This window comes from Mixophyes fleayi, chromosome 5, assembly GCF_038048845.1.
Source record: "Mixophyes fleayi isolate aMixFle1 chromosome 5, aMixFle1.hap1, whole genome shotgun sequence".
Taxonomy (NCBI): domain Eukaryota; kingdom Metazoa; phylum Chordata; class Amphibia; order Anura; family Limnodynastidae; genus Mixophyes; species Mixophyes fleayi.
This window is the reverse complement of record NC_134406.1, coordinates 245,867,151-245,887,349: the sequence shown is the minus strand read 5'-3', so window position 1 is coordinate 245,887,349 and position 20,199 is coordinate 245,867,151. Positions and strand designations below refer to the sequence as shown.

Below are 20,199 nucleotides of genomic sequence, written 5' to 3'. Positions count from 1 at the left end.
ATAACCATTTCCCACAACAATCCCCAGCAATAAATAATATTCACATTTAGTAAATACCCCTCCTCCCCAAAATCCAACCCCACATTCAATTAATAGCCCCAAACAACCCCAGCATTAAAAGGTCCCGTCCCCCATCTTAATTTAATAGGCTCCACCAATAAATTAATTTGCCCCATCACCCCACAAATAAAATAGCACCCATTAAATAATTAGCCCCCACCTAAACTTCACCATTAATAGCCTACCACCCACCGAAGAGCTATTAAGACAGCCCCCCTCCCTTCTCTCATATCACAAAATATATTAAGACCCCCCCCCCCCCACAACATACACCCTCTCACAATATAGCAGGCCCAGCTCCCTATAGTTTAGTATAGGCAGCCCCCCTCCCCTGCTCACCTTTAGAGGCTCTAGCCAGCGTCGCTCCTCAGATCAGGCAGACAGGAAGTGAAGTGAGACTTCCTGTCTGCCGCACAGCATGGTGGGACCCCTTACAGCAACAGGCAGCCTACTGTAAGTGCCCCTCTCCCTCCATAGAGGAGTAGGAAAAGGGTTGTGCGCTGGTGCTGCGTGGTGGCGGTGCTGCAGGGGGCGTGGATACATAGTGTTGGGAGCATGTCCAACTTGGGGTGTGGCTGCTCCTCTTTAGACATGACATATTGGGCGGGGTACGTTTTTCCGATGAAGATAATTCATTCACTAGCTATAGAAACAAAAAAAAATGCTGATTACTATAAGCCTGACATGGAGGAAATACACACTTACCATAAAAGACACACACATGTACGACACGCCTGATATAACTTGCGACTGAAGAGAATGAGCCCAGTGAAAATCTCGTCACTTAAAATGGTGACAACCAGATTGCCGGTTTTAAGAGGGCAGTGCCAGGACCCGCTGCCTGTATAATCTGGAACCCCTAATCCTAACCCTTACATTATACAGGTGATAAATCCAGATTCCTCAAAACCAGTATGTAATAAAGAACAAATATGCCAATAATAGTGCAGTATTCCCAGACCGCGACATGTAATCTGCTCGCAAGAAACTGTTGGCACGTGTGCGTACCAGAAATAATTAAAGTAATTGCTTATCTGTGTTTAGTTATTGTAATCGCAATGTTGGGTCCAGTTTACTCCATAATGATGTGACCAATTATGCCCAGATATGCCCAATATTCTCCAAACACAGGAAAAGTAACAATACCATATAGTGTAGTATATTTAAAAAACAGATTTATTGCACATTATCATATAAAATACACACTCCCACAAAATATAAACGTTCATGGCTTATCTGTATTCCAGGTAGGGTACCAGTAAGAGTCTCTAGTGCCTCTCCCTTTATGGATAAATACGAGAACCTACTTTCCCAAATTGGTAATCCAAACAGAGCTCAGAAAATGCTTTTCAGAAACACAGGTACAGTTTTACCTATGTATTTTGTGCCTCAACGCATTTAGTCTTTAAGAAGGCTTCATCAGGAAGAGCTATAGTGTGCAAACCAATTATTTATAGTGTATGGCAGCTGCCAATGTGTGCATGTGCAATAGGACATATGTAGTGCGCATGCGTGAACGGTAAAATTCGCCGGGGCTTTCAGTTTTATAAGATTAAATATAGATTATGCAGAGAACATGCTCTAATTAATTACCGAGCCATCTAGCAATTACAGAGCCCCTAATTCAATTCAACCATCTAACTATATAGCAATATAGTTAGATGGTTGGTGCTGATAATGGTGTCATATTTAAAATGAGCATATTTTCCCATTCCACTTATTGAATTGATAATGTAGCGGCCATATTGAGTGTGGGCTACACTAATAATATATATTACTTATGGGGAAATATACATACAAAATGTGCATTATATACATTGTATCATAAATAAAATATGGAATGAGCATACATATAAATACATGAACATAAATATAGCATACATAATAAATATTGCATAAAAAACAAAAAAAAAAACCCTATATACGCCTATACCAGGAGTATAAAACCTACTAAAATCATGCCAAAAAACATTATAAATCATGATAAGAATAAAATTACTTACAATAGATAGTATAAAATATAAACCGCATATTCACCATAAATGAGCTAAAAAATTCTTTATAAACTGCAGAGATTTAGAAACAAAAATTACTACAATTTATAATAAGACCATACTATGTGTAATTAGAAACGGAGGAACAAAATGGGCTTTCAGGGCTACAGCCCAGGGGCCTCGGGTAGCTGGGGGCCCTAACAAAGATTTTTATGTATTCTATAATTATTTTTTTCATTATGTCGGCTTTTCTTCACCGGGTCGGGGGTGGCCCCGCCCCTGACTGTCACTGTATAAGGCCATTCCCATTGGGCAGCTAACAGCAAATTTGATCCCTGTCATCCCTATGAGTGCTGGCGCAGTGCGCAGAGAGCTGCTGAGAGAGGAGGTCTAGTGAGACTATGACATCTCTATGACACAGTCTCACGAGACCTCCTCAGTAAGCAGCGCACTGCACCTGCACTGACAGGGCAAGAAGTAGAGGTACCGCCCGGGGCCTGCTGCATCAAAGAGGAAAGGACCAGAAGAAGACAGCAAGTAGGTAAGTGCTGTTTGTCTGTATATCAGGTGGGGGGGGGGGGGGGGCGGAGCGCAGGGTTGATACACTGGGGTTCAGGTGGGGGGGGGGGTGGTGAGGAGAGGACATGTCATTATGAAGAGGGGGACCAGTATGATGGGGTATGTCACTTGAGAAATGGAGGCCTCATATTACCCGTAGCCCAGGGGCCTAGTGTCTTAATCCAGCCCTGTGTGTAATTAACAGTCACATATAGTCATAAATCCTTACGTTACATAGAAATGAACAGTAATTGGTTATTTCTAAGACAGGAGCAATGTCACACCCCTCATTTAGGGGTAAGGGTGTTAAGCTGGTAAATCCAGAACATATATTGCCCCACTGCCCATACAGGGCTCACAGGGATTGGTGGAATTCCTCAGAGAGGTCCCTGAGTGCGTGTGACTATAGCCGCAAGCTGTGGAATGCAGTGTGTCATTAACACGACTGATCACATTCCAGAAATATTGAATATGTTGTGCAACGTCAACTGCAGCACTTGTTACTCAGCAAACTACACGATCTCCATAGATTGTAAGCTTGCGAGCAGGACCTTCTCTCCTTTCTGCTTTACCCAGTATTGTTTATTACTGTGTTTTTTGTCCCCGATTGTAAAGCGCTATGGAATTTGCTGGCGCTATATAAATAATTGTTGATGACAACATCTATTAATGGCAGCATCAGCTAGAAAGCTGTACTTAAATAAAATACTTCTCTACATTTCTAAGACAGGGAGACTTTCATATGAAGCAATACGGCATATAACACAACCTATCAAAGCCAAAAATAACAAAATGCACTTCAATACATAACATATAATGCAATAAGAGTTTGCATCTAGGAAGCTGCCACCTATGAGCATGGTGTTGCCAGTCCACAATCCCCCACTGCAGTCACATTGTCCATCTGATAAGCCTCTAAACACCTCTTCCTTCAGGTGTGGTTCCAGGAGAGGCTGCTCAGTGTCTTTAGTGGTACACCAGAGGGTAAATGTATCAACTGCAAGTTTCCAGCAGGTTTGAAAAGTGGAGATGTTGCCTATAGCAACCGATCAGATTCTGTCATTTTGTAGAATGTACTAAATAAACGATAACTAGAATGTGATTGGTTGCTATAGGCAACATCTCCACTTTTCAATCCTGACAGAAACTCAAAGCTGGTTTTGTTTCATGTGATTTGATGTTCTATACATTCTATAAATAGCATGATTTACAAATCGCATGAAAACCTGCGGTTTGCTCAAAGGGGAGTTTAGTAAATTTCCCCATAGACTGCGTTTTGCTTATTATAGGCGAAGAAAGTTAGACATTATGTTGACATGTGTTATCACAGGAATAAACTTCCAGCTGTTTCACGCGTACCCGGCTTCATATTGAAAAGTATTGTGTGTACTTATATGAAAGGAAGATAACTAATCAGGCTGGCTTGACTTGCCTAGCAACTAGCAGGAATGCAGTGTAATGTCACCTATTCATTTTAAGCCTTTTACAATCAGAGATAAGAGATTTAAAAAAAAAAAAAAACATAGTAATTAAAATGTGTATTGACTTTCTCAGTATTAAAAGGCTACATCTCATTTATAATTTTACTAGTTAAAAGTCAGTCAAAATGATGGCAAAAAATAAGAGTAAGTTCATGTTGGACCCTTTTGCACCCAAATTTGACTTTACCCCGATAGCAATATTTAATGAATAGTCAGATGGCTGCTTAGTCGCAAAAAAAAATAATTCACAAATACTGTTCATGGGACCACACTTATGAACATTAATGTTTGCTTCATCAAAGCTACGGACTTTCAGAATGGCACGGCCACTTCACGGCCTCTGTCCTGTTCGCTCTTTGTTTTCTCTGTGACGAGCAATTTGCTGAGGAGTTATATTTACATGGCGATGCCGATTACGTTCTCTTTGGTCATCAGTCAGTTCGTCGTCGGGCTTTATCCCGCTCCGTCCTTCGTCTTTTTGCTGCTTCTTGCTGTGCAGTTACTCCCACAGCAGACATTTCTCTATTAGGTGACCTCACCGTTACACTATGTTGCTTAAATTAATATATTCCTATTCATTTAACACTATGTGCAAATAAAACGAATGGCTGGAACAACAGAGTCAATTTGGAATAGCAAAGGTCATCATAAATGGTAACTGCCAGACCAAAAAACAAAACAAAAGAAATGAGGAAAAATCGAGGCAGTATGAATAGTCAGGTAGACAGGAGTCATTTGTAAACATTATACCAAATTTGTTTGTGTGTTACGTGTGTGTATTTATAAAGGAGCTATATATATATATATATATATATATGAGAGAGAGAACCAGCTGACTGGCAGTGTTCTCTGTGCTGTGTATGTCCTCCGAGACTGGGGGCACGGGCAGCAACACGAAATGGACAGTCTCGGTTTTCTCCTGGTATTGGCCTCCATAGTCAGCGAGGATACATCCAGACAAGGACACATCAAGACGACAGATAAGCGTTTATATCTTTTCTCTCTGGTGCGCAGTTCGGCACTGGAGGGCTTTGGTGAAGGGTTCAACATATCTAAGTTGATTACACTATTGTGGGATTATTTTTTTTTCTGTTTATCCATGAGAGGACTCTGATATCCAGAAGGATCATCTAACCAAGAAACACCGGTTGTTGAAGTGTCTGCTATATTCCTTTTTCTGGTACGCATATATTGTGAATTATCTTAAATATATTTAAGGCGCCTACTTCATATTCTTTTTGTGTATATATATATATATATATATATATATATCTCATATAGTTAAATCAAATGCATTTCAGTAGTTATCTGTTATAGCTCTTCCCTGGCACCTAGTATTTCACCGCACACATAACTGTATGGAGCAGCACTGGAGAGAGAGAGAGACAGACTCTTTTCAAATATGAGTGACAAATACCTGACCACATTCTTAACCTGTAATTTTGTTCTCTGTGGATTAGTAGGCAAAGGGCTCCTTAAAAGCAGCCAAGTGAACAGGACAAACTTGCCCTGAGCCCACTCTGGGCTCTAGTAACCACGTGTACCTGCCTCATGTAACACAGGAGGGTCCTCACCAAAATGTGTTTACATGGTTTAATGTATGTGGGATAGGTGTATATAAAACAATATATTTAATATACTTATGTAATAGCATGGAGTGTGCAGTAAAAGAGAACACAGAGCCACTAAGTGTACTCCAGTGATAGGCAGCGTGATTATACCTCAGGGGCCACTCTGTATCCTTCAAAAGTGCCGCACAGTATCTTAATCTGATGAATAGGATAAAACATTTAATGAGTTACCTATCTGTAAGAACATATCAGCTGACATATTAAATAAACCAGACAATAAAGCAGGAAGGAGCTGGGGGCCGCAGGTGAAGGATCTGAGGGCTTAGGGCTACTTGTTGCCCATCACTAATCTTCCTGGTCCTTCTAGTGGAAGGTGTTATCCCTCGTCTTATTGCCATGTGGCTGACAGCAGAATCCACCGTTTCCTCACTTGCATGCCAATCCCCTTACCTTATACTCGGATGGTGTAAAGATTGCCAGGGTATTTAAGGTTGATCTTGTCTTGTTCTGTAAATGCAAAGTTGTCCCTCTTCACTTGAAGGTATAAATATTGACTTATAAAAATGCATTGATAATTACATGTAAATATATATTTACTCACTCGATACCTCTACAAAGACATAACCATAACGTCACAACATCTACCGGGCTGCCTCCCTCCACCGGAACGACCTCCTTTTGTCCCCTAATCTGTGCACCTACAGACACATAGAATTCATGTGTTCCTCAAAGCCTACCAGCCACCTAACCTTCTCCATGCTTGCTCCTCTCACTTCCTTCTTCCCCGTTTGCGCTCTAGTGCTTTATGCCCCCCTTCACCTTAGTATTCAAGCTCATATGAGCAGGGTCCTCCTCGCTCCTGTCTTCACACCATTTCTCCTCCAACTTCACTGTACTTGCTAGACCTGGAGCTATTTGAGTCTTGCTATTACTTATCTCTATTCTGTACTGTTTACTCTGTACGGTATACTGTTTGTACTCTGTACAGCGCGGCAGAAATCTTGTGGCGCCTTATACAGTATAATATTTATAATATTAACTACTGACTGCCCCTCAAGCACGTATTTAATTAAAAAAAACAAAAAAAAACACACTATTGTCAGCAAATTAAAATGTATCTGGGATTATTGGTTAAAAACAAAAAATAAAAACAATATTATTTGAGCTTCCAACATATACCTGCTTACCCTGCCTCTTTTCCCCCACATTCCCTTACCAACAAGTCTACTCTCCCTCCCCCGTCCCTGCTCTACTGCAATGTGGATTCTCCCCCTACACATTTATCCCATCTCGCAGAGTAGCTGGGAGTAACTTAGGCTTCTTAATATGGGTTGGCTGAAAAGTTCTAACAATGGTTTGATTGTCTGGCTGTACCTCCTTCCCCTCCTCTATTTTCTGTACATGTGGCTGGACTATAGCTGAGCACATCGATACAATGTATTAACAGAGACAACAACTCCTGCATGAGGTTCTCCACTCAATTTCCATCTTCATTCACCAGCAATGTCACAAACAGCCAGATGTATACGGGTCACCATGTAACAGAGCTCAAAACAAGTACATCTGTAAATGGACAAGTCTCACCTAATGAGTGGCCTGCCCTGCCAGCATGCTGGGACTTGTGGTTCCACAGAGCACAAGTTGCCTGCCTCTGACTTATATTTTCGATAACAAAATAAGTAAAAAAGGACCGCTGTATCCTTTTCTGCAACACGCGCCGGTTTGCTGAAACACTGAAGCAACGGACCATCGAATAACAAACCAAACACACCCAACATATCAGCAAGTATTTAATACAAGCAGTTATATACTAAACAAACATCACTCGAATATTTTTCCTTTTTAACGGCATATACACTAGAAACTTTTAGTACATACAATAACAAAATGCAACAGGTACAATTTTAAATACTGTAACAGCTCAGATATGGACTTCTGTAAATAAAAACAAGGACTAAGCAACCAAGAGCATTCTTACAGAGATCATATTCTGTACAGTATACACAGAGAGGAGATCCTGGACGCCAGGAGTTATAGCTCCCTAATAAAACATGGCGCCCCCGAGTGTAGAGTCCAAAAAGTATCTGCATTATATAGTCTTGTTTCTCCATAAGACAGAACAAGTCTACAATGTACATGCGAATATACAATAGTTGTATAAAGTTGCTATATTTACAGAATATGCTTTCAAAAGTACACTGATGAAAACTAGCATATAACAACCAAACACATGTCTCTGTAAGACACAGGCAGGCTTATATGTGGCTCTGATTATGCTCTTGAACTACTATACTAGTCCCTTCATGACTTGCTAGCCAGAGCCACACATAGCAGTCCTTAGGCCAGTGCTGGCTAACCTGCGACACTCCAGGTGTTTGTGAAACTACAAGTCCCAGCATACCCTTCCAGCAATAAGCTGCTATATATTGGCAATGCATGCTGGGGCTTGTAGTTTCACAAACATCTGGAGTGTCACAGGTTAGCCAATACTGCCTTAGGCTGAAACAGTACTGAGGAGAATGCAGCCTATTAACTCAACATGAACCACATGACTCAGTGGTGTCAATAGATCCTAGCGAATGGAAAGACCGCACACTCATGAATACTGGTTCATCCCAGAAAATGGCTGCCTCTACAGGAGTATATTTTAAGCCTGCTGTAAAATATTAAACAGCTTTGCTTGTGCAAGAAACCGTAATTAACATAAGCAAAAAAATATAGAATGTTCAAACAAATCACATAACCAAACATGAGGAAGATAGACTAAAAGTAGCAGATGATTGTCTGGAACCAGGAAGACTGGGTGTCCCATGGATAAAACAGAATAGATTGTAGCTGCATAGAAAAGGTCAAAGACTATACAAATGAATAAAAGTTATACAACTACAGCATTACATGTTTATAGAGACCAAAGTTATTGCATTTATCTATCGCCATACCATTATCAATGGTGTTGTTACAAAGTGTAAAGGTTTGTAGGTCTATTTGTATTCTCTTCTGGAAAAAGCTCAACGTTCAAACTTTACAGGTCTTAAAAGCTAGTTTGTACAATTATGGAAGACACTTTGTGACCTAATATGGCAATCATAACTTCATTTATTAAGAATACAACCCTGAAAGCAAATAACCCATGCAATGTCTTCTTTACTCTATTAAAAAGATTTAACAATAGAATAAAACTCCCAGGATTTCATAGTTTCTGACCAGGTACCTCAGCTGAAGTAGAGGATATGCAATAGTAAATCTGCAAATTTATTGCTGCAGAAATGAGTGGATTTTATTTTATTCGGTAATGTTTATGAACCACACCTATCTATTTAAAGACAAGTTAACATTTGTTCCCCTCTAATGGACATGCAAATTACAGGCAATTTAGCAAATATAACCCCCATTCCAACAGTGTACCTAGTACTTACTTTTCTTGTATCATTGCCTTGTTCAGGATGTAAAGGTGTATGCGGTCATTTGCATACGCTAAGACCCTATTCTCACGTCACTTACCAGACTTCAAGTTACAATAAACCAAAAGGTATTTTTATAAACAAACAAAAAAAAAGTATAATTTAAATACAAAGTCAATCCAACAATTAAGGGATGTATAGTTTATCCCACATGAATGGAGAGGAGGTAGGTGACTTTATAATACTGTAGACGGGGAACGGCTTTAAAATGACAGCAAGCATAACTGAAAACATTTGATACTGCACTGTGAAGCCCTTGATTATAATCGAAGTTTAAAAACTGTTTCAACCCAATCCTCCTCCTTTACAACTAACATTTTTTATCTTATGAATGGCTGCGATCAGCAATTGCTTTATAAGCAAAGCAGACTTTTAAAAGGAGACAGAAAAGTCAGTCAGTTATAAGGGTCTTGCTACACTAGCGATAGTGCCCCAAGATCATGAACAATGTGACCTACTGAGCCACCGGAAAGCCCAAGGTCAATAAACAAGATCTTGTTGGCCAATTCGGTCATCTTCGACCAAGACGACCAGGCAATGTGCTTTATAGTTCCCCACAAAACAACCAAATTAGGTTACTCAGGACAGGAAGTCAACGTCTTATGATTACTCCTTCCCCCCCACCCCATCCAGCCTTGGAGTAATAGACACATCTTTGCATCGCCTGAGCAGCCAGATATGTTCTTTTTGACACAATATATGGGGCCAGATTCGTTGTCACATTCCACGAAGAGCAGCTTTGTAGCAATGAAGGGACTCCCTTGCGGAGTGCCTGGACTATATTTCATCATTCATTTGGCATACCCTATACTCCTAGAGTGGACATGGTTTCATAGACCATATTATAGGTCATCTTCACAACTAGCGTTTCTAACTAGGTTTCTTCCAGTCCAAAAGAAAAAAAAATGTATTTATTTTTAAAAAAAAAAAAAAAACGTTTATAGAAGGTCAATTTTTTTTTTCAAACACCACCTAGTTTTCAGTGAGTAATGTGGTCTGTTACACTAAAAAAAACACAATATTTATTATTGTTTATATAGCACCAGTCATATTACACAGCACTGTACAAAGGATATGTAGTCATCCACATCAGTTCCTGTCCCCATTGGAGCTTACACTCTAAATTCTACACCACGCAAACAGAAGGATCCATACGGTCAGAAGCAAACGCACCGGCTAGTATTTTTTTTTGGGACTATGGGAACAAATCGGTGCACCTGTAGGAAACCTACGCCAACAAGGGGAGAACATACAAACTCCAGAGACAATGTGTGCAGTCACGGAAGCAATGCTATCCACTGTGTTGCCCAAGCATTTCATGAAATGTTCCCCATACCAGAAGTGTTCTCATGTGATGGGGAAATGCGGTTTCACCAACGACTGTTAAATGTGACTAAAATGACGCTGAAGCATATTATAATAAGTTATTATTACAGTTCAGGTGACCGATTTGGGAAAATCAAATGCACAGAATAATAGTCCATGATATCTCTGCATGAAAACATAAATGAATAATAGTAACACTGCCTGTGTTCTATAAAAATGTGACACGGATTAATAAAAGCATGGTCTTTAATGCCGATACTAAAAAAATAAAAAGTGAATGGACCACTACATAGTTTCTGACAAGCAGTCACTTGTGTCAAAATTGGCTGCAAAACTTATGCTAAATACGATATAATGGAATACTCATTCAACACATAGTAGATTATATGCAGCAGGGGGGCTCTGAGAACATGTTTTGAGTGCTGTTAAAAGAGGACAAGGAAACAAGTATTTACACTTAACGTGTATTTCAACACCCATGAGTACGAGCCCTTAATGTAGTAAATGCATTAATCGTAACAATCTACGGGATCCAATTTCTATTTGACCTAAGAACATACATGGGAAATATAAACTATTATAAACACCCAAAATGAGAGAGGTATTCGGTGGAGCCTCCATCTATTACTATTGTATGAATTTTCGAGCGTGCAACGATTAAGGCTCCAAGTGCGATCATATGCCCATTGGATTAAACAGACATTTAGTGCAGAAAGGAAGCTTAGAAAACCATGCAGCTAGCCAGCCACTACAAGTTTACATCCTACCATCAGACTCAGTTGAAAGCCATTATACTCGAGTTCGACTGGATCAGATTGAAAGATCAGATTGGACAGTCTTAAAGTTATGTAAATGGAGGTTACACTAGTGTGGGAAGTGTTGTTTCCGTAATAAACACAGTAGATTTCAGTGTTATCTTTCCTAGACAGGTCATGACAGGTTTTCATCATGATATTTGCGTCATAAACTAAACAGTATCTTTACTTTCCTTTTGAAAAGGAACATGTAACCAAGTAAAATAAAGTCCATTAAAATATAGGGTAGTGTGCTGTAATCCAGGTTCAAAGTTAAAGTATCAGAACGTTTAACTGTCAAGGTAATGTGTATGGTTTATGGATTTAGACTGTTTGTACAAACCCAGCGTTTCCGCAACAGCTAGGTCTAACTTAGCGAAATCTGTTGCTCTGTTCACTCGATGAGTCTGTCAGATACTAAGAGACCCCACCATCTAAAACTTTCCTGTGACAATTTACATGCTATGTAGGATACCTATGGCTCGGAGAAGTCAATGCTACTGAATGCAGTTGCGTTTGATTATTGTATCTGACCGTGCACTAGAAGGTTTGAGCAAGTATGCCAACAAGACAAAATAGGGAAGGGTAAAAATGAATGCATGCAGTTTTTTGGATAAGTAAACAGTGCCTTTATAACGTTTACCTAAATTACGGTATGGCTGCAAATCATTTGGCAAGATTGCAGGTTCCACTCAAATGCCAATGTGCTCCAATGACACATACTCTGCAACCGGTTGTTAGTCTCAGCTAGACAAACTCAGCAACAGTATATGTTAGTCTTGAACCTACTGCTTCCCCCATCATGTCTGGTAATCCCACAGAATTTTTTGTAGTTGTGCGATTGTGCCAAGTCTTATATGATGTCCCCAACGTCAAAGCATTTATCAATGAAATTAAGGTAATCTCTACAATGTGGTCACAGAAAAATAAATAAAAATGGAAGACCGATAGGGAACTGTGAGCTAGTGTTTTGAAAGCCAACATGGCAACACCCATAATAAAGCATCCATTTCCATGAACAGGCTTCTTTAAATAAGGGACTTTATTCTACCCTACATTGGTTGCCTACATGCCCAATGAAGTTGGACATTTTGTGGAAGAAACCAATAATCTGATGAACACAGCCAATCAATTTACTACCAGCCAGCAATATCACTTAGCTACAAGGTGTGTGTCTCAGGGATGAAACTGGCTCTTAATAGGAAAGCATTTTCATAGAAATATAGGTTGTGTGCACAAGTTGTTCCCTCTGTCTAAGAACATGTCAACTTTAAGCACCTTTAAAGCCAAGAGCAGCTGGAATCTCTTCAAATATTAAATATACAGATATGTCTTCCTTACATATTGTTAATAATCTCATCATGGTTCCAAGTATGTGAGGAAGACAAACCCACACTGTAGTGTAACGGTACAGTGATTACTCTCATGTGTAAGGTATAACAGTCACTTACCAACTTATTTTGTGGGCTGAATAGTCATGGAAATGCAGTCCATCAATTCACTAGGAACTAATGGAAAGATTAGCTCCAGAGAATGGGTAGACACTGGAAAATCTTTTGGTTGATTAGAAATTAGTGTATCGTATGTCTTCATCCATCCGTTCACAATATAAGATCTAAGACCACACTTTGGAGGTGCAGAGAAAAGAAAACATTAAAATGGACTATGGAGACCAAGTTGTTGGGGCTGAAGTATCAAAAGAAGTTGAGGGAAAAGTTAAGCTTCTAGACTGAATTTTTTCTACAACCCTAACAGATAACCTCTGTCAGCAGGAATTAAGGAACTGTTGGCTCTTCAGTGACTAAGAGCTGTAGCTCACGACATCACTAGTGTAGAGCCACAGGTCATCGATGCCTGACATAAGACCTATTTACTAGTGTCAAAATTGCCATGGCAAATTGATGAATCAAGGTCATAAGGAAAGACTACGGCACTAGAAGAGATTTCAAAATCATGGCTATTAAACTCAATGCCTTACATGCAAATCTCTCTAGGGGAACAGAATACACAGCGCAAACAGAAGAAGCACACTTCATGCCTTTAAACTGCTCAGAAAGATATCCAAATCTCAAAACCTCTATAACTTTGGTAAGTAGATTAAAATCATAGTACATTTACTGTTTTTGATGTGCACCAACAACATGCGGATTAAATTGCACCACTATAATTGTAATATCATCTCTGTACATTCTGGCCAATTCTTCTGGAAGACTTAACATTTTTGATAATCGCTCGTGGTCGACAGCACCAAACTCGTTGTTGCCAACTGCATGACGTATAAGATGGGTGGCTGCATTTTGATCTTCAAAAACTGAAGAAATTCTTGCCCTCCTTTCCATAAGGAGCCCCTGCATCTGTCCCAGAGTAACTTTATATCCTCCTACTGCTATAGGTTGCTGATGGTGAACACCGGTCAGATACTCTCCAACAATTCTCACCACATCTTGCCTATGCATAGTCTCCCAAAGTCCATCTGTGGCCAGTATGAGGAACTTGTCTTTAGGTCGTAATTTGTGGTGTATGACTTCCGGTTCAGCAGTTAAGTATGGTGGGGTATGATAGTTAGGAGGGATGAACTTAGTGTATTCATTGTCATTCAGTTGATCTGGGCCAGACTCTACAACACGTTTCTGAAGGTCAATGCTCCACTTGAATTTAACATCTCCAAAAGCTCTGAAGGGCATCAGCAGCCCAAGGAGTCTGTCTTGTTTAACAACGCTCTTCTCTTCTGCCTTTGGATGTTCTGACTTGATTCGTTTTACTTCAGACTCATTCTGAGCGTTATGATCATGCGACATGGTAACGGCAGACCAAGAGCCATCTTCTTCCTGGACTCCAAGCAAAGCACGACTGTCTCCTGTGTTCGCTATATGCAAGTCTACGCCATCAACATGAGCCACACATGCTGTCGCTCCTGAAAAGGCCACCCGTAAGACCCAGTAGTTCAGAAAAGAGTTGGCGTCTCCTACTTGGGCTTCCAAGGACAAGTCGTTATCAAGTCTCTTAAATGAATTGATCAAAGCCTCCTTAACATCAGTGGTCTCCCCTGTGTTGAGGTCAATCAGTTCCTGCCAGTAGGTCCGTAAACTGCTGAAGTAGAGTTTGGATGCCTCCTTACTAAAGTAATCATTAGGATGCTTGTGCCACTGCAAAATGGGCAATAATGCCCGGCCATTCTCTACAGCATGTTCAATCTCAAGCAGAGTCTCCTGAGGTAGCAATGAAACTGCAATATAATAGAACAGTCTTTCACTAACCGCCTGAGCACATGCACAGCCAGCATGGCCATCAAACACACCTAGTAACATGCCTCTGGTTTGTAAACATGTAGCCGCACTTCTTCGGTCTTCAATTGGGGCGTTAGCCGGCAACTGATTACTGTCAAAGCCAAGGATTGAACTGATATTCTTACCATCAAATTCTGGAACTTTAAAACTGTATTCATTGGCTTTCAAAATGCTGTTGACCTGGGGAGGAGTCAAGTAAAATCTTTGTGGAGTCGTTACATACTGTCTCAGTTGGACACATTGATCCTTGGACCTGTGAATGGTTGAAGCAAACTTGCCATCTGCTCTACATCGGAGGGGCTTCAAAGGTGAGAAGTTGGACCGACAGCAAAGGGCGTTGTGGTGACAGTAACAGACAGAGCTGCATATCCTGCCAAGGTCACAGTTCCTTATGAGAGGAAACAGAAGCTGTGATGGAACAGACATTGCATCAAGTAGTAATGCTGGAGAACAACTTCTGCCTGGGAAACCTGCACAGAAAATGGACAAAGATATGCATATTTATAGTTAGAAATTCAGAAAAATAAATAGTTTAGTTTATATATCTGTTAATGTTAAGAGGTTATATATAAAAACAAAAAAACACATTACTCGTGATGGATGACCAAGATCTCACTGATGCCTGTTGAAAAGCAACAAGAAGCTCATCTTGTTAATTAGCACATTGGACAGTGTCAAACTTTCTGTGAGGTCTCATTTGACAGGTGAAGTCTGCTCTCACTGCGCAAAAATAACAGGAGATTTGAGCTGGCCTTGATTAGGTCATGTATCTTATGCATCTGTAGTCCAACCAATTACACAAAGAGGCCCGATTAAAGGTTGGCCTGAGGAGCTTTGTGCTACTCAGAAAAGTGGTCTTTGCACTCTGACTCGCATAGATTTAATAGAACTTCCTCAGAATGTGACAGCAGACCTTAGATGGCAGTTCAACAATTCTGTACACTGAAGGGGCAGTAGTGTAATAAACATGTTTCCTGCTTCATGACACACCAGAGCAGTACATATGCCCACCATGATACTTCCATTGAAATAGTAAAGAACATGCACACAAATGCCTATTATACACTTTTTAAGACACACAAATTCTATTAAAGTAAATAAAGAGATATAGATCCAAAAAGGAACGGAGATACCATATAACGTAGGTAAAGTAATAGGTCATTAAACAGCAGCGGTAAAATGCTGCAGTGAACACAGCATAGATGGAGGGTCGCCACATTAGAAAGATTAGGGTGTATATTTACTAAACTGCGGGTTTGAAAAAGTAGAGATATTGCCTATAGCAACCAATCAGATTCTAGCTGTCATCTTGTAGAATGTACTAAATAAATGATAACTAGACTCTGGTTGCTATAGGCAACATCTCCACTTTTTCAAACCCGCAGTTTAGTAAATCTAGCCCTAAGTTGCTTATGTAACATGTTGAAGTTGGAGTTTCAGATGTGTCCATTAAAATGTTATGCACAAAAGGAAGTGTTGAGGTGTTAGAAATATATTATAATACAACATTTTTATTTCAAACAGAACAACATGACTAGGTGACCAGTACTGACCTTATGTTGTTTAAAATTAGGTATTGTGGACATTTACTACATGTGCTGGAAACATTTACCAGGCAATACAAGCATAACACTGAAGTAACAAGCAAGGGAAACAGGAAACTGTCAACTGAAGGAGGGTTTAGGTATATTAACAAATAACAGTATACTGTCCTATCAACGATATAAATAAGAGAAAAAGTATCAATGACAGATAAAGTACCCTTGCAATTTATGTATATGTTGGTACCACAGTGTACAATCTCCAAAATGTGTGTGCCAGGGCACATCCCTAAATTCACTTCCACACGCAAAACCTTGATAGACCAAGACGAAATGCAACACCTGACAGCTTTACCAGTTAACAACCTTTGTGTATTTTTAGGGTCTGTGTAACAAGAGCTGACTGACACAGTACTTGCATATGAAGGCTGTGAAGTTTTGGCCAGGTGACTACTTAGAATGATTGCCTGTTCAAAAAAACACAAAAACAAAACAAAACTATGGTGCGGATATACCGTATAATATCAGAAAACTTGGCCCACTTAGGTCATATCTGACATATCTTGCCCTTATAGACAAAACAAAAAGACATAGCTACATGGTTCTTACTTTTATAGGCAGCCTTTGATGTCGCACATGCATGGCTTTGCTTGATCTACAGACACGATTTTCCATCCCATCTATTCAATTAGATTGTATTTTCATCAAGGAAAATGGTCATCCAATTGGCTATACAATGCCAGCCTAAATTACTCTAGATCAACCTCTCTGGCAAATATCACCCTTCCCTGTATATACATCCTAATCCTAAGTGGGCTTGACTAGAGGAGTGTATAAAAAAGGTAAAAGTAAATAAAAACTTTTTATGCACGCTCTATGATGACACAAAATTTAAGAACGTTTAAACATGGACATCACAATATCACTGTTTAAATATCTTACAGGGTTGTATGTACTCAGGGGGTACCATTGAGCCCTTTCTGTGACAGATTCCAGGTAGGACTGTGCTACACATCCTTTATGTGCCCCAACATACTGCCCATTAACATTGCTTTGCAGGTTGCAACCTCAAGAAACGGTTAACACTTGCTCTGCTGAATCGTCTGCAAAGTATTCCCATGCATAAGTGCATGCAGGGCTGAATACATCATCAAATATCCCCATTTCCCCGTGATGTGAAGCGTGACTGCCAGGGTGCCCGGTGCTGGAAGATGTAAGAGGGAGGAGGATACATACCGATCCGCCTGGGCCCGGGACACACACACATTCTCCTGTCACAACAAGCTGCGAACATCCACAACCGGCAACCGCCCGGCGGACAGGACAGATCAGCGCAGGAAAAACAAGGGAACAGTCCGACATGGGACTGCAAGACACACAAAAAAATAGCAGTAGAAGAGGGAGAGACGCACAGACAGTCACTAGAGAGGTGTGTACCTGAGGCCCTCTCAAGAGAATCCTAGCGGCACATCCAGCCATCCATAGTATATAGACATACACCGCTGTTGGCAGACCCACAGCCCCAATGCGGCCGCCCTTCCGCCGAGAAGCGCAATTCTCTGCGTGACGTCACAACCAGCGATTGTCCTTCAGAGGATTCTATGTTCTGAAATGGAACGCAGAATTCTCGCCACACCCTCCTCCTCACCAATGGCTGCAATTACTTGCTTAGAGAGCTACGCCCAACTCTGTTGTGATTGGCTGGAGTAACGGCTATTCATCCGCCTCTCCCCAGGCGGCTCTTTGAAGTGAGTTTGCCAAGATCACGGATAATGGGCATATAGGGTTGATGGACAGGCCGGCGTCTTGTGTGCTCATGTCAGACGATGCGCGGAGCGACAGGGTTGCTGGATGCCTGAGATTTACAATGCAGGGATTTCTGTCTGTGGAGAGCATGCTGACAGCTCTAGCATACTAATAATCATTTTCTATTCTTTGAGGAGACTCATGTTGAAGGCTCCTCTAGTGGGAAATATTTGGTTTATTAAACATTCTAGACAAAATTGTATAAACGTGGGACTATTATGGTCCTGTTTTCCAATTATAGTGTCATTTTTCCATACCCAATTTCCTTCATTTTCAAAAATATTTTCCAATAATCTAAACTTTTTATAAATCCAAATTAACACTCCATTATGGCCAGCTAAAAGTACCCTATTGTACAGGCATATATAAGCAATATCTGAACATTTGTGGTCAATCAAATACAAACCTCTACCAGTCCCATCTCACCAGGGGCTGGGGGCAGGAGGGCTAATTAGGGCCGGCCTCCCCCACGGATGCAATATACCCCATTTTCACCGGCGGCCGCATCCCGTGTCATGTGATGCGATCGCCTGTGTGCCACCCGGGCTTCCCTCTCCCAGCCCGCTCCTGCATCTCACTAATACTTAGTATTCTAGTGATTGCTGAGACCACAGAGAGCATCCATGTGACCGCCACACAATCATGAGATTATGCCCCCCAAAGCTGCTCTATTTTTTCAAATACCCCTTGCAGCCATTGCTCCCCCTGCAGCCATTTTCCTTACCCCCTCCTACAGACATTGCCCCCTGCAGCCATTGTCATTACCTCCCACACTGCAGCCATTCCCCTCGTAGGCATTTTCCTTTCCTCCCAACCTGCATCCTTTCCCCCCTCCTTGCAGCCATTTTCCTTAATCCCCCCTGCAGCCATTTTCCTCCATTCACCTCCCACCTCTGTAGCCTCCCTATAGATTTGTATGGCAGATCGACCTTCCTTCCTACCTATGTAGTTGTGCTGGTCAGCGTCGCTACTCTCCTCAGATCAGCAGACAGGAAGTGAATACTTCCTGCTTCCTGTCTGCTGCACAGTATTGTGGGTGCCCATACAGCAATAGGCAGCCTAGCGATAGGCTGCCTGTTGCTGACCACTGACTAACAATGACTTTGATCAAGATTCACAGGTGGTATAATTATTTCAATTATCACCTGGAAAACCTGCACTGTTAGGGGTCTCCGAGGACTGGGTTTGGTAAACACTGAATTAGAGCTAGGAATGAATCCATCTAGAATGTGCACTTTTGCAAAACTATATTGAACTGCAGGGGGTGCAACTTTAGAACGTACAGACAGATTTAGAGTTGGAAGGAGGGTGCCTCCTAGCTCAACTCTAAATCACGATATAAAAAATAACGATACCCCATATTTGTGTGCTATATACAAAATGAGGCATTATTATCCCTGGAATCCAATAAAAAATGTATATCCCTTCATCACAATGGGTTGGGTACGTTTTCCAGAGTTAGAAAACACGGACAACGAGGATCCCTACAAAAAAAAAAGATTACTACAAAAGCGACAGGAATATAATACAGACTTACCTAGAAACTGAAGCAGCACATTTCCGAATACAGCGGCATGCTGACAGGTACTAGTTCTGTGTGCTCGGAATTAGTAGCTGTTAGCATGCCACTGTCATTGGAAATGTGTTGCTTCGGTTTTTAGGTAAGTCTGTATTATATTCCTGTTGGTGTTTTATAAGTCGGAAAAACGGGTACCACCTATCACAACATGGCCTGTTCAGGTGCAAATTTGCACACTTTGGCTGTAATTTATTCTAATTTTTATTCATATGGTAATTATATTCTTAATCAGTTATGCACCTGTTGTTACTTAGGTAGCAATTAGATCTGCAATTATATTAATGGTACACTGATTTATATGCACTGTTTGTTTTAAAAATGTATTGCAGGTTTTTGTAATGTGATGTTATGTGGGACAGGGGTTGAATCCAGTCTCTGCGACCATTACAAATTCAGTCTCTGTAGGCTAAAAGCCAAGTGTAGAGTGCAGATCTAGGCCCTCATTTAGGGTTAGGAGCAAAGCAAAAAAAAAAAAAAAAGGTGCATCTCCAGCTTCTAAAAGGGGTACAAATGCATTTATTTTTTGCATACAGGGAAAATACTAGGTGTTTTGCATGTAGCATACAAATATTGGACACCTTTACTTTCACACTGCAATTCAGAGTGAGCTAGGACACCCCCCTTCCCAAGTGTAAATCTGTCTGCACATTTTACATTTTTCCCCCTGCAGAACAAAACATTTTCCTGTGAGTTTCTGTTATCTTCCACTTCATGCACCTGAATTGTACACTCCCTGTTTGC

General features: G+C 40.7%; 2 protein-coding genes across 4 annotated transcripts in view; one reads left to right on the top strand and one right to left on the bottom strand.

Annotated features, from left to right (window-relative positions):
• CDH17 (cadherin 17) overlaps positions 1 to 20,199 on the top strand; it is a 322,180-nt gene that overhangs the window by 145,511 nt on the left and 156,470 nt on the right. The window lies entirely within an intron of this gene.
• Positions 7,442 to 18,900, bottom strand: PDP1 (pyruvate dehydrogenase phosphatase catalytic subunit 1). Of its 3 annotated transcripts, none has more exons than XM_075213786.1 (2): positions 18,821 to 18,900; positions 7,442 to 15,002 (listed from the first exon to the last, which is right to left on the bottom strand). In XM_075213786.1, the coding sequence occupies exon 2, from the start codon at positions 14,956 to 14,958 to the stop codon at positions 13,360 to 13,362; it is 1,599 nt and encodes a 532-aa protein (XP_075069887.1). In that variant the 5' UTR covers positions 14,959 to 15,002; positions 18,821 to 18,900; the 3' UTR covers positions 7,442 to 13,359. The 3 variants fall into 3 exon arrangements, with proteins under 3 accessions (XP_075069887.1, XP_075069886.1, XP_075069888.1); XM_075213785.1 differs by lacking the exon at positions 18,821 to 18,900 and adding an exon at positions 17,511 to 17,881; XM_075213787.1 differs by lacking the exon at positions 18,821 to 18,900 and adding an exon at positions 17,310 to 17,474.

Excerpts from the sequence above, each read along its gene's own strand:
- PDP1 (XM_075213787.1), bottom strand. The coding sequence starts at position 17,367 with ATGTTCGCAGCTTGTTGTGACAGGAGAATGTGTGTGTGTCCCGGGCCC. Across the intron at positions 15,003-17,309 it reads TCCCGGGCCCAGGCGGATCG|GTTTCCCAGGCAGAAGTTGT; the intron begins GTATGTATCCTC and ends TTTTCTGTGCAG.